Source organism: Euprymna scolopes, chromosome 16, assembly GCF_053919585.1.
Source record: "Euprymna scolopes isolate OS-2025 chromosome 16, ASM5391958v1, whole genome shotgun sequence".
Classification (NCBI taxonomy): domain Eukaryota; kingdom Metazoa; phylum Mollusca; class Cephalopoda; order Sepiida; family Sepiolidae; genus Euprymna; species Euprymna scolopes.
In genome coordinates this window covers 21,460,655-21,475,914 of record NC_136497.1, presented here as the reverse complement: position 1 = coordinate 21,475,914, position 15,260 = coordinate 21,460,655, and the positions used below count along the sequence as shown (strand labels likewise).

Genomic DNA, 15,260 nt, shown 5'->3' with positions numbered 1-15,260 from the left:
CCAGCACAACGAGTAGACGACCACGGCTGGTGCAATGAACGCACGAGTAGTTTTTTTTGCAGATAGTCATGTACGAGACAGCATATATTCTATAGTTCTATAGCATTTTTTATCTCTGGATTTGGTCTTAACATAATTTCACCACAATATTTTATTTTTCCCTCGGGCAACGTCAAGGCAAAGATCTTGCTAGTGATTAATAAAATATTAGAACAGATATAAGTTTCCATCATTATTTTTTTTATCTTTTAGTCCTGATAGCTCTCTTAGATAAATAAAACTGTTTCATTTACTTATGTATATGATGTAAATGATTCTAAACTTAACTAATTTGATATTTAATATAACATACTAGTTATATGTATTTACATGTAAAACTTTGAAGATAGCAATTAATGTAATTCGTAATATTTTTCTATTGCAGCTTTTTTTTTAATTACATTTTCACCCCGAACAAGGCAAATTGCCACTTTGGTGTAGGGGGCTACTATCAGGGGCAACAACTACTGGGGTACTATGTAGGGATTTGGGCAGCAAGATGTCGGTTCACGTTACACTTGAACTTCTGCACGTCATTACTGTTGGGGAAGCAGGGATCTGGAATGGAATTCCAGAGTCTAGCGGTTCTGGGGAAGAAACTATTGGAGTAGAAAGATCTTTTACATCTAGGGATCTCTAGAGTGTAGGGGTGGGATTTAGCAGCCTGTCGGGTTTGTCGAGGGTGCTCACGTCGTGGGGGCAAATTTGTCTTGTTTTATAATTTAATATTTTTATCCTATCTTAATTAATAAATTAATTCAAAAAATTATTATATATTATGAACAAACTTGAGTTTTACCTTTCAATATTTTACATCCAAATCCTATATATTTAAATTTAACTTTACTTATTTTTATTGCATATATTTTGCATCGCGTTGATTTCTTCATGTTTATATTTATTTTTTAAACTTTTCCACAATTTTTTAAACTTTCTAATATTTTAAATATTTCAAATTATTTGTAAATTCATATCGTTACGTTTATATTTTTCTATTTAGCGTCTGATTCTTTCTTTTCTTTTTTGTGTTTGTTTTTCTTCTTTTCGCCTTTTTTGTTTTTGTTTATCTCTTTTCCTTCTTTTTCTGTTCCTTATTACTTATTCTTGAATGCCAAATTAAACACACCTACTATTATATAAAAGCCATTGTGTGTGTGTGTGTGTGTGTGTGTGTGTGTGTTCCCTCCTCGCAGGTTTCGAAATGGCTGAGCCTATCTTTTGCAAATTTCACACAAAGCTTATTTATGTGTCTGGCAGTGTTTTTAGGTATATTTTGTACAGAAATTCACCCGACAATCTCGAACATCGAAAAAATCCGATCTTTAAAATAGCCTTTCTCTCATAGCTAGAAAATGCTAATTTTTACAGGGGAATATTTTACATTACACTGGCGAGCAAATCATTTATTCTTAAAAAAAAACCCAGATTTATTTTAATCTGAAAATATAACATATTTGTAGAACATTCGACTACAGAACGAATGATACCCGATATAAGCCTGGGTGTGCCTACCCATTTTATTTTAATTTTTCTTATTAATGAGTTCAATTTACGATAAAAGAAGATGCACCATTTAAAATCGTCGCAAATAATTTCTTCGTTTGCATATTTTTAAGCAAAACATAATTCAAAAGTGACTTTTCCAGTGCATTCATCGTCAAGCCCAAATATCAACTGACGTGATATTGTAAACGAACACAAACTGAATTTGATGAACGACATTATCATTATTATTATTTATTATTTTTTGAGAATTAGTTCATCAAGAAAATTATTTCTCGTAATATATTATAATCAATAAAGAATTGCTTCTATAATAATACGCACTCTGCATAAATTAAAATATCATGTGTAAGCATATTGTACGACCGGGCAACGCCGGGCGGTCAACTAGTCTCATTTAAAAGGAAGATTTATTGAGTTTTAATCTTCAAATACATATTTGGCTATTTTCGTTTTTTTAATTAGAATTTGATATCCTTTACAATACAAAACACTACTTCAATAATCCTTTTAAGCAACTAATGATATATTGTGTTACAGGGGCCCGACAACATTTTTCGGACACTTTAGTATTCGACTTTCACCACAGAGTGACAATATTCCTCAATAGAATAGCATAAACATATAAAGACTATGCCTGTAATAAAAATGGAAGAAAATAGATTAGGTAAGGAAAAATATGCAATTTTCATCATTTTTTACAAAACACACGCGACATTATTTTTCGGACATCGTTGAAAAACTGCTAATAGTCTGTACGAGGGGCGTGCAATAAGTAATGCCCCTGACCCACTTCCAGTTGTTTGATCTAGCGTAAATTTTTCGTGTGTAATGATTTATATCTCTGCGGGTATTGTGGCAAATTACAGCTCTGAACTAATTGTGTTTTTTTACAGGTGCTTGAACTGAGTTAGATGTGAAATGGAGCCTGTTGAATATCGAGCAGTGATTCAGCTTTTGTATTTGAAAGGACGCACACCACATGACACTTTTGATGAAATGAAAGAAACTTATGGTGATAATGCCTCATCATATGACCTTCTAAAACGCTGGCATCGTGAATTCAAACATGGCCGGAAGTCTGTGGAAACAGCTCCCAGACCTGGTCTCCCCCTTCTGCCATTGATGAGGCATCTGTCTGTCAAGTTGAGGCTGCTATTTTGGAAGATCGGCGCATTACTATTCGCCAAATAGCCAAAGATGTCAAGATTAATACAGGGTCTGTGGAAACTATCATTCACGACCATTTGCATATGAATAAGGTGTCTGCCAGATGGATTCCCAGGTTGCTCACACCATTCCAGAAGCGAGAACGCGTCGAGTGCTCGAGGATGAATTTGGAGATGTGCCAAGAAGATGAGTGAAAGTTTTTCAAAAGACTGATTACACAGGATGAAACCTGGGTCCATCACTATGATCCAGAGACCAAATCCCAGGGTGGTTCCTATGTAGACAAAGACTAATAACTGTGCCAAGTTTCGTGGCTCTACTGCTATGAGAAGTGAGTAAGGGGCGTTACTTATTGCACTCCCCTCGTAATATCACCTTTCTTCTCAATAATTTTTATCCATCTTTCTTCATAATGATCGAACATATGCACAATAACATCTCTACGCGTTTCTATTCGTTGTTTTTGCCATCTTGTATCCGTTCCCATAGTTGAGCCTCTTTCGTTATTTCATAGAAAAGTTGCGCAAGCATTTCCCAAACATTTTCCATTAAATTTAGATCTGGGCTTTTTTTCAGGACATTCCAAAGTAGTCATATTCATTTTGCCATCCATTTTTTCATGAGTCTTGATACATGGATGCTGCAAATGTCTTGTTGTAGAACGAAATCATTCCCCATCTCTCTTCTTATCCTTGGTAGGACTTTCTCGTCCAGTAACTGTATGTAGCTTTCGCTGTTCTGCCCTCCTTTCAGCCACTCCAACCATATATTTTCATTAGCAAAGATCATACCCCAAACCATAACTCCTCCTTCCATCTGTCGTTATTTCAATACAACAGGCTCATCCCTTCGCGACCAAGTACACCATCCATCGGGCCCATCAAACTTGAAACCCTTCTCATCAGTAAATATAACCTTCCTAAAGTCAATATGCTTTGTTTACCACCTTTTAGCACTCTCCTTTGTGTTTCTTTGTTAGTGTAACTTTTTCGTAGCCTTTGCATACTTCAAACCAACCATATGCATTGTTCTTTGTACTGCTCGGACGTTTACATCCAATTCACATTCCTCCTTCACTTTTCTTGCTGTAACTTTTTCTCGAGATGTCAAAAGCCGTGTCACAGTCCTCTTCATTCTCTTTTCAGTCCTCTTGCCAATTGATTTTTTCCGTCCTCTCTTCTTTTTTCGCTCGGAGTTTGTCTTCAGCATGTATTCGAACGTTGATTTCGACAGCTTCAAATCCATAGCGATCCTTCTGATGCTGAGACCATCTCTCCGCTTCTTCCGTGCCAAACAAACGACTTCTTTTGAATGCATTTTACTTCATTAAACTTAATTGTTTTGCCAATAGAATAGAACAGATAATTGATTCTAATTATGACAGCTAAGTGTACAAGCAAAAAATTTGTATACAGCAACATATACATGAAAATAGCTTTTAATAAAATAGGATATTTGTTATGTCCGAAAAATAGTGTCGCGCAAGTTTTCGCAAAAATCACATAAAACTAAAATTATCAAAGGCAAACTAAAAAAATGAGTACACTAGTTGTGGATTTTTACTCCTCAACTACTTACAATCTGAAAGGTTTTGGGCACTAGTAACCACCTTGAAGCTCTTTTTTCAAAGTGTCCGAAAATATTTTCGGGTCCCTGTAGCAGGGTTCGTATTCTGTATAACCGTGCATCTTTTGTTCTGGTAACACACTCATAGAATAAGCCCCTGTATTCATCATTATAAAACCTTTTTGCATATACATACATGAAAATAATATTTTTGATTGTTTTCAGCTTTTTTTCTTTTTAACTGAAAGTGTTCTGTAAAAATCCCAATTACTATTTACCAATCATTATTGCAGCATAAAGAATTTTTAAAAAATTCAATTTATAATATTATATAATCAATTCTTAATACTGCAATATTTTAAGTTATAAATTTATTATATTTTTTACTAGAATATCTTGTCCTTTTCTTTTCCAGTTTTAACAACTAGTCCTTTACTTTTCCATGTTTAAACTTAACCATATTTTTCTGTTGTAATATATATATATATATATATATATATATATATATATATATATATATATATAGCAGTTCAGCCTGGCTTTGCTCGGGCTATATGTACTATTCATAACTTGCCGTACATGTGAATACATTTTATGTAAGATTTCAAATGTTTAGAGTAAATTTGTCTGAGTAATTTCATGGAGACCCCTTAATATTTATTATTTCCATCTCAAATCAAAATACAAAGTTTCACCCATATTCAAGTTACCGACATCAAAAATTTCAAGTGTTTAGACACAAAATTGCAGAGGAATTTGATCGAATCTGCAAAAGTCAACTCTTTCAACTTTGACCTTTGGCAGCCACATTTTCGCCCAAAACTGATTAAAATGCTTGCCGCATATCTGAATACGCGTTATGTAAAATTTCAAATTTGTCAAATTTCTATTAACTTTGCCCCCAATTTCGACCCCTTAACGTTTTTTAAAGTTCAAATCAAATTGGAAGTTCGATCTATGTCCAAGTAACTTACATTTAAATTTTCAAGTTTTTAGACCAAAATTTGGCGGATTAGTTTGGTAGAGTTTTCAAAGGTCAAAGCGTTGAACTTTGACCCCTTGACAGACAAATTTCTGACTGAAGACCAATTAAAAAGATTTTCCCAAATCTCAATACTCCTTATGTCAAATCTCGAGTCTGTAGACTGAAAATTGACAGAGTTATTTGGTAGGGAAATGTACACAGACACACACAGACGTTTTCACTTTTATATACAGACGTTAGCTATCCCAATGCTCCCCACCAATCTCATCATAGTTTTCAGGTTAATCGTCAGCGATACCCAAACCCCGTCCATGGGCCCGAAGATCACTTTTCATGCCAGCATTTGACTTGCACAGTCTACCACATATATGGTAGACAAAGTTTTGTGTTAGAACTTGCTTTACTTCTGGATCCGCCCTTTTTTGCTCACTCTGTTCATGGCATGTGTTTCTTGTGGTTAATGTAAGCTTCTTTTGAGAGGAGCACACAATTATAAGCCTCACATTTCCAACTGTTCAATTCAATGTCAAAACCGACACATTGCCTTTCCGAAGGTTTCTCTTGAGTTCAGCATGATCGATTCTTTCCCTCGTAAAAATTTCAGATTTCCCTCTAACTAGCCTCCTCCATTCGGGTCGGCATTTTGCCAGGGTCTCCCAGGTCTGAACAGGAATCTTGAAAGCTTTTAGATAATCTTTTTGCAATCCTTGAAGCGCTTCTTTAGTCGATGTTGAAGACGTTTCCCAGTCTTACGCTCGCCGTAAAACAGCTGTTTAGCCAGCCTCACATCCCCCATTTGAACAACCTGACCCACTCAGCGCAACCAGTCCCTCATCATCTCTAAAGACTGTGTTACCTAAGTACACAAATGTGTCCACAACATCCAGCTTACTTTCTCCCACATGTTGTGGACACATAACTATACAAACAAACAAACAAACAAACAAACAAACAAACAAACAAACATATATATATATACGTGTAATTAAATACTAGTCAAATTGATGGAAACTTCTTATAAATTATTTCCTTATGTTTTTTTTTTTACATAAGCATCACCACATTATCAAGGCCCAGAGGCCACTCAAGGATAAGGGTTAAAGAGTGTACAGTAGCAATTGGACAATATAGTAATCATTAGTAATGAAAATTTGGTAAATTTGATAACTTATATGGAACGGCTCATCAAGAACTTATTTACTTTAGACTTTCTAATGTATTTGTGAGTTCAGTTAGATTATGATTCAATTTATATTTTAAAATTGTTCAATATGTGCTAATCATCATCATCATCATCATCATCATCATCATCATCATCATCATCATCATCATGTGCTGTCCTTCGTGTCCGAAGACGACTTCCTGTGAACCATCATTCTCCACTTGTCACGGTCACGACTGAGGGTCTGCCAGCTTCCAGTTGGGATCAACCTGCCCTTTAGATTTCGTTTGACTGTGTCACGAAACCTGAGCTCAGGTCTGCCTATGCCCCGTACCCCATCCTCCAGTTGTGAAAACAGTATCTGTTTTGGTAGTCGGGAGTTCTCCATTCTGTTTACATGCCCGGCCCATCTGAGTTTTTTCCAGATGAGCAGGTCATACATGCTTGGGAGGTTGGCTTGTGATAGGATCTTCCTGTTGCTGACAAAGTCATACCACTTGACATTTAAAATCTGCCGGAGGTGTCTCATCATATAGGTGTTGAGCTTGCGGGCTACCAGTTTGTACACTGGCCAAATTTCTGCACCGTATAAGAGTGACTAGAGGACGATGGCACGGTACACCAAGCATTTAGCTGTGAAAGTCAGGTCTTTATTTATGATTCAATTTATATTTTAAAATTGTTCAATATGTGCTAAGCAAAATAATCATTTATAATATTATGAATTTCTGCCAGTTGCTTGAATATAGGGGGGGGGCATAACTTTATATTGGCATGATTCTATAAGAGCCTTGACATTTACTCCTTGTCACTTTTATTTATACATTTATTCATTTTTATTTATTTGATTTTTTATTTATGTATTTTTTAGTTTTTAATTAATTTATTTTTTTCCTGAACGCTATTAAATATTGATTATTATTTAAACTTAAATTTACCCAGTCAGGTTTTAAGCGGGGTAATAAATATTTATTTCTATGCCAACAGTAGTGTAAGGGTTCTTGCCGTTTATTTAATAAAATTTCCTTATATACTACGATATGATAAGCTTCGAGGGTGCAAAGGTTGCAGCGCCCAGATTTGTTATTTTTTTTTTGCACTTCTTAATATTAGCCATTTTAATTTGTATCTATCTTAGTTCTTCGTAGTTCTCTTACTCATTTAGCTAAAGATGTTGATTTCTTATTAGTTTCCTCATTTTTTATTTTAAAAGACGCTATATGGTTGCGGAATCTGTCCTTAACTTGAGACACCACCAACCCTATATAGTGCTAGTTCTACTACTTTGAAGAACGTCACATTTATATACAATGTCAGAAGTAAGGTATTTGCTATCCCTCGATATACGAAGAACTTTTCAACATTGCCCTAGAATTTGCCGAGACATAGACTGATATATCATCGGAAGAAATAAACATCATTAAAAAAATGTAGAAAATCAGTTCTCGTAAATAACAATAACCAATGGATAAAAACTAAAATGATAAATTCGTTTGATTTGGCGATGGGTGCCAGGGATTCTGCAGGGGCATCAGATCTTGTGGGATTATTCATTCTATATACCCTCACAAGCATATTTGATACTACGGATATCGGCCTATATAGAGATGATGGACTAGCTATAATAAAAGACTCCAACAAAGTCAAAGGAGATAACTTTAAGAAAATCGTACACAAGGAAATGAAAAAATTAGGCCTAAAAGTAGACGTACTAGCTAACATAAAAATAACAAACTTCCTGAACATAACGTTAAATTTAAATAAAAACACATATAAACCCCACTTAAAAGATAATGCTAATCTAATATACGTAAATCACCCACCATCAACTATAAAACAGATTCCTAACTCGATAGTAAGTAGACTCAGCAATAACTCAAGCAATGAAAATGTATTTAACAAATCAACCAATATCTATAAAACAGCCCTAAAAAATAGTGGATACAAAAATATTGATATCAGATATAAGCAACAAAACACCAATAACTATAATAAAATTAAATATAGAAGAAAAAGAAATATAATCTGGTATACGGCGCCATACAATCTAATGTTAAAAACAAAACTTGGCAAGAAATTTCTAGATCTTATCGAAAAGCACTTCCCCTTACACAAAATTTCCAATAAAAATAGCCTAAATTTATTCTACAGCTGCTGCGAAAATTTGGAGATGATAATTAAAGCACATAATAACAAAATATTAAATAAAAGCGATGAAAACAACAACAACATAAAAAATAAAAAAGTGGACACCATGACAAAAATAAAACTAACACAAAGGACACATATGTGCCTAGTAGCAATAATAATAATAATAATAATAATAATAATAATAATAATAATAATAATAATAATAATAATAAACCAACTCCGGACAACGACAACCATACTAGAAATAAAAATAAAGATACCAATAACGAACAAGATAAATGCAACTGTAGATACCGCACACTTTGCCCACTTCAAAATAAATGTCTAACCAAAAACATAGTTTATCAGGCCACAATATTTGCGAAAGAAAACCCGAATAACAAAAAATATTACGTAGATATGACTTCCTTAGATTTCAAAACTTAATATTATGATCACAAAATACATTCAATAATAAAAAAACACCGAATGAAGACAACTCTAGCAAACAAATAATGGAAACTCAAGGAAAGCGGACGGTAGTCGAATGGAAAATAGTAAGACAAGCAAACACATATAGAGACTTAGACGACCCATGTAGATTATGCCTTCATGAAAAATTTGCTATCCTATACTTTAAAGAACCTCAACATATGTTAAACTGTAGGAGAGAAATAGCGAACAACTGTGTTCACAGGATAAAATTTACTCTAGGATAGACATACAAAATAATAGCATGCACAAAAGAACGGGTCAATCGGAGGTCAACTGGGCCTTAGTCCTGTAAGTGCCTGCTCATTGGCTGATTAGGAAGGGTGCAATGGAAACTAGAAAGCTGATTGGCTAACTAAAATCTCAATAGAATGTGCGTATATAAAAACGCGAGACATCACAAAATTCTCGCATAAGCCTGATGAATCCTAGCGTGGATGAAACGCGGGATATTCTGTGTAGCTTAATTGCCATAGATATCTTATAACTTACTACCTAGCTCTACCTATGTATTGAGCACTGTTGAAGTAAATACTTAGTTTACACATAAATTTATACTTTCGTATATTAATTTATGTGATTAAACGAAGTAGTTATATTTATATATATTATTTCTCTTAGTTTGTTCCACTTTTCTCTGAAATATCCTGACCAATCTGACTGAAATTTAGTCTTTGTTATGATAATGTGCAGCGAACTAAGAATAGGGATAAATAGGGATGAATATTTAATGCAAAATTTAGCATAAATTTAATTATATTCAACCATCAATTTGGCATAAAGCACGCATTCTTATTGTTTATAATGTATATATCTATACTTATAACCACGATTCCTTATAGCAAATATTTAAATAAATCTAATAAATTGTGATTCATAATTTTCTTATGATAAATAATCAGAGGAATATCATTAAACTAAAATCGAGTTAATCTTCAACGATTTCAGTTTTTCTTTCAAGTTATATTTATCAGCAAAGTATCCCAAAATCTCTCACCTATAGAACAAATTACAACGGGATTGTTCTCCTGAATACCGCATCATTTTGATATCCAAGATCAACAAATAGCTTTGATCATTAACATAATCATTTTCAATCTTCTCGTAATATTTTTTGTCATAGAGTCAACAATCAAACAATCAGTTACAACATTATTCTCGCTTGATTTTTAGCCTTGGCAAATGCTAATTCATTAATACAAATATATAAAAAACCGTGCCTCACACATATACACGCACAAATATACAAAAAGGAGATAAATAAAAGTAATATATTTAAATCATCGAATTTATTGAGCTCAGAACAATCGAAAAAATTAGAGTAATTTAATCAATGAATCATTAGAAATGTCCATAAAATCCATGACCCAAATGGCCATGACCAAAACCACCATGGAAACCAGGAGCTCCTAGACCATGTCCAGCAAAACCATGTCCAGCGAAACCATGTCCAGCAAAACCATGTCCAGCGAAACCATGTCCAGCGAAACCATGTCCAGTGAACCCATGTCCGTATAGACCATTTCCAAAACCAGCGTGTCCGGCTAAGCCATAACCAGCATTAGAGGCAGCAAGAGCAGCATGATAATGTCGGGCACCGTCATGCACAGCGTGTTGTCCGTGCGCAGCGTGGGCAGCATATTCTTGATGTAGGCCATCGGCCAGTCCGTGATGTTCCTCGTCATGTTCATGCAGTCCATAACCGTCAGCGAGGTCGTGTTCTCTGTCATGGTGTTCAGCATGATGAGCATCGAGAAGACCGTGAGCAGCAGATTCGGCATGGGCTCCATAGGCGTCGTGATGGGCAGCCGCACCACCTACTTCTCTATGAACTGCATTGTGGAAAGGAGCTGATCCATAAAACTGACTATGGACCCCAACCATCGCAAAGGCAAGGAAAATAGCAAAGCTGAAGGATTTCATTTTGAATTTCTGAAATATAAAAAAAATTGTGCGTAAGTCTACATAGATTTACATTTATTTTTTATAGATTATCAAACAGTAGTGTTAGCTTAGAATATGTGTTTTAAACATTATTAGTACTTATAGTCAGGAATAATGTCTATAATTACGAAAGAAGGAATCATCTCAAATCTAAGTAGTAATGTAAGTAAAAATTAAAAATATTTAAACACACAGCACATTTTGACTCCATTAAACATTTTCAAATTTGTAACAAACACAACAATTTTATTAGCAAATAAACAGGGTAAGTTAGGAAGTGTGTTTCACTGAAGAAAATGTCGATTAGAATATATCATGCAATTGATTAAATATATTTGATTTTTAAGTTTTGTTTTGATAATCTACGTAAATGTCTGGCTAGGCAGAATTAAATATCGATTAACTTTGAAAATATGACTGATTTAATATATATATTAGATGCAAGAATGCATTTCTTGGCTTGAAACTTATTGAAAGTAACTAGAAACCCTTTCCCTATTTCATAACATGCTTCAGGCCGGAAACGAAAGATGTGTTTCACTAAAGAAAATATCAGTTAGGATATATCATGTAGTTGCGTTATTGAATGTATATATAATTTTCTAGATTGCACTTTTCAAATGCTTGTTAAATTTCAAAATCAACACAGGGATGAATTTATCAACATATAAGTTTATTTACAATTAAATTTTTGCCCATCGACAAAGAGAGAGATGTTTAGCTGTAAGGTTGGTTTGTGTGCGTGACGGCGACGGCAGAGAAAATGTCAATACTGTCAGTATGCTGTCTTCTATCTCTCTCTCCCCTTTTGTTTATATCAACTGTCTTGCATGGACATCAACCCACATTCCTGAAATGTAATATTAAAATATTACATTGTACTTTTTTGTATTTTGCGTTGCGCAATTCTAATCTTCCGGTTTGGAATATAAACCTTTCTTTGTTTTCGGTGATAATTACAATTCTGGTCATTTTTATGGGACATAATGTAGAGCAAAAATCTATCTGGAATGCGCGTGTGTGCACATCTCAGCTTTTATCGGCGTCGTCTCGGCTCCATATCCAATAATGTAATTGATGAAATATATTCGATTTTTAATTTTTGTTTCCAAAGAACACAGAGCGATAATCTACATAAATGTCTGGCTTAGCAGAAAAAAATATTGTCCAATTTATTGTTATATCGATGTAACTTTGAGAATATGATCGATTTAATATTATATATATTAGATGTAAGAAAGCGTTTCTTGGTTTTAAACTTATTAAAAGAAAGAAACACCCTTTCCCATTGCACAATATGCTTCAGGAAGAGAGAGAGATGATTAGAAAATATCATGATCGTAAATGCTATTCGAAGTGTTGCCATAGATGGCTGTGTCATCTCCATAAATGTCGACGGATGATGTGCTTTGAAAAAGAATTGATGAAAATCAGGAACAATATTGGGTCCAGAATGGGTTATTGAGGCACGCAAGCGTTTATAGGATATGCGTCAGACTTCTGTCCATGAACAAACAAGAGAAAAATTAAGGACATTTCCAGACATATCATAGCTAACAAACCAAGAAAACCTTTATGCCAGGAGTGAAAAATTTAGGGACTTAATGGGTTAGTATCGCCATTTCTTTGCAAAAGCGATCTTCATTTATAACTTTTCAGGGTTAAATAAATGCATGTTATTTGTTAGTTTTGTTCATTTATAAGGTGTTCTAATAATAAAGTTGATATCTAATATGTAAACATATTGTAAAAATTTAAAAGGTAAACCAACACAGCATTTAAGTTGACATATAAACCTTTGATTCTAACTAGGCAATTTATATTGCTGTGCTATAATAACACACTTCGTGACAGTTTATTACAAAATATTCAATCCTCTCCAAAAAACTGTTAACATGAAAAAATTCTTTTCAACTATGATTGAAAAACTAAAATCATATTGTACTTATACCGTATATTAGGACCCTATAGGTTGAATTTCTGTTTCACGCTCATCTGTTTACTATTTGTTAAAGAATCTTGTGAACAGTTATATGAATTATACATAGATTTACTAGTGTCCATTTGAATGCGTATATATATATATATATATTTATATACTTGAGAATAAAATTATCCAACAATCAGCTGGTATGGAAACCTGTGATTATGAGATTTACAAAATATTACTGGCAGTAATATTCTATAAGTATTATCCCATCTAAATAAGAATTGATCGATATACAAACTCTTCACTATTCCTTTTTTGCTGTCTATCCTCATGCATAACGCTTCACTCCAGTAATACTATAGGTTTATTAATAAAAAGTTCCACCAGACCCATTAAAAAACTTTCTCACCCATAAAGAAGAATTACTCCAGAAATATGGCCAACTTGGACATTTACTCTGTGAAGTGAATTACCCAAAATACAGTTTGGATCATTTTACCACACTGCTTTCAAGGACAGTCACTTCGGGTTTTACCGTCCATTTTGGATGTAAATTTTTATATTTTTTTCTTTAACTTCCATTACTCTATGACTTGTAATTAATCAATTTTATATTATGATTTTCCATGTCTCACTGATTTAGCAAAAAGGGTGTGTACCATTATAGCTATTTGCTAATATTTTCTCCTCTGAAGAGATGGTAGATATTGAAACCCTATAGGATAAGGAGATAAAATTTCTAATTTATTCTTTGTCTTACTTAGAAAAATAAATAAACTCAAACATTTCACTTCAAAATTTTTTTAAATTCATTGAATCACTAAAATTATATATATATATATATATAGGGTGTCCACAAAGTCTGGCTACATTATGCAACCATACTTTGTGGTCGTTTTAGCTATCAACAGAAGGATTCAAAATTAAACCGCTCAAAGCTATGAATGAATATGCGCATGCGCAAAAGAAATAGAAATATGTCTGCAAGTTGAAATGGGCATTTTACATTTCTAACTTGCCGACATATTTCTGTTAGCATTATTCATCCACCCAAACAAATATTTTACTCGTTATAAACCATCCGCGGTGTATGATAACTATTTCCTGTTAAATTATGTGACCAGTAGTTTAAGAGGTGATTGGTTAAATATTTGCACACAGACAGAAACATACATACATACATCTACTGTTTTATATTGATTTATTTGTAACAAATCTAATTGTTTAAAAATAAAGCCATCATTTAATCTACCGTTATTTCTATGTTAAGTGCTCGTCTTAGCTCCAATCTATGCCTCCCATGCCAAACTTTCACAAAAACATTTGTCTAGCTGAAAACATTAACAATAATTTCCCCCACTCTTTATTTGCTCCAAAACCTGATCGTAGATTCCATGAAAAAAGCTTTTTTCTTAGAACAGCACACCTATGGAACTGTTTTCCATTTGCCTGCTTCCTACTGACTACAATATGGTCGTATTCAAGTCCAACGTAAACAAGTTCTTTATAAGCCATCCCCTTAAGTAATCCAATTTACCAAATTTCCACTACTAATTATTACTACGATATTGTCCTATTAACTATCGTACACTTATTAACCTTACCTTCGAGTGATCTTCTGAACTTTATAAATGGTAACTTCTTTGTAAAAAAAAAAAAAAAAAAAAAAATTCACCTGTTGTCACCTGTAAGAGGAGGCAACAATTTGAAATGCCGTAAAAGTCAGTGAAATTCTTACCTGTCGACCTGAGAACGAGATGTGGTTAATGAAGGACTGTGGTGCGTCTGCTGCCAATCTGAAAAGATGCTCCCATTTATAAGCCGAATGCTCTGTACACAAAGAAAACAACCAACGAAGATGACAGAATAAAACATGATGACTCTGGTTTTTCCTAACCATTTGCTTTTTAAATAAATAAATAAAAGTAAATACAAGAAAAAACGTAGGTTTTTGCCTGGGTCCATAAATTTAGAGATCACATGATCATTCAGTTTGGTCTGATGTAATTAGGAATGTCAAGAGGTCAAAGTGAAAAAATAGCCGGGTATTAAGTATAGGCAGGCGTTGTTTTTCACTTTTCGCTTTGCTTGTAGGGCCACTTCAGAATCAGCAGACATTGTCGATTTTGCAAAATAAAAATGACTACCCTTTATTTATTGTATCACGATGTCAAGCGTTCAGACTGCTTTAATATTTGGAGAATGGATAGCTGTGCAGGTTACTGAATTTATTGCAGTGAAAGCGATTTTGTTAATGAATACTTAACCGTAGAAACAAATGCATACATATAAAACACACATTTTGGACATTATAATTTTCTTCAGAATATGCACAATCA

At 33.8% G+C, this 15,260-nt stretch overlaps 1 protein-coding gene across 1 annotated transcript; it reads right to left on the bottom strand.

Annotated features, from left to right (window-relative positions):
- Window positions 1-10,388: 10,388 nt before the first annotated feature.
- Window positions 10,389-10,970, bottom strand: LOC145296310 (uncharacterized). Its single transcript, XM_080142510.1, has one exon. The coding sequence runs from the start codon at window positions 10,968-10,970 to the stop codon at window positions 10,389-10,391; it is 582 nt and encodes a 193-aa protein (XP_079998636.1).
- Between the last annotated feature and the right edge of the window lie 4,290 nt (window positions 10,971-15,260).

Bases quoted from the DNA above. Each gene is read 5' to 3' on its own strand.
- LOC145296310 (XM_080142510.1), bottom strand. From the start codon at position 10,970: ATGAAATCCTTCAGCTTTGCTATTTTCCTTGCCTTTGCGATGGTTGGG.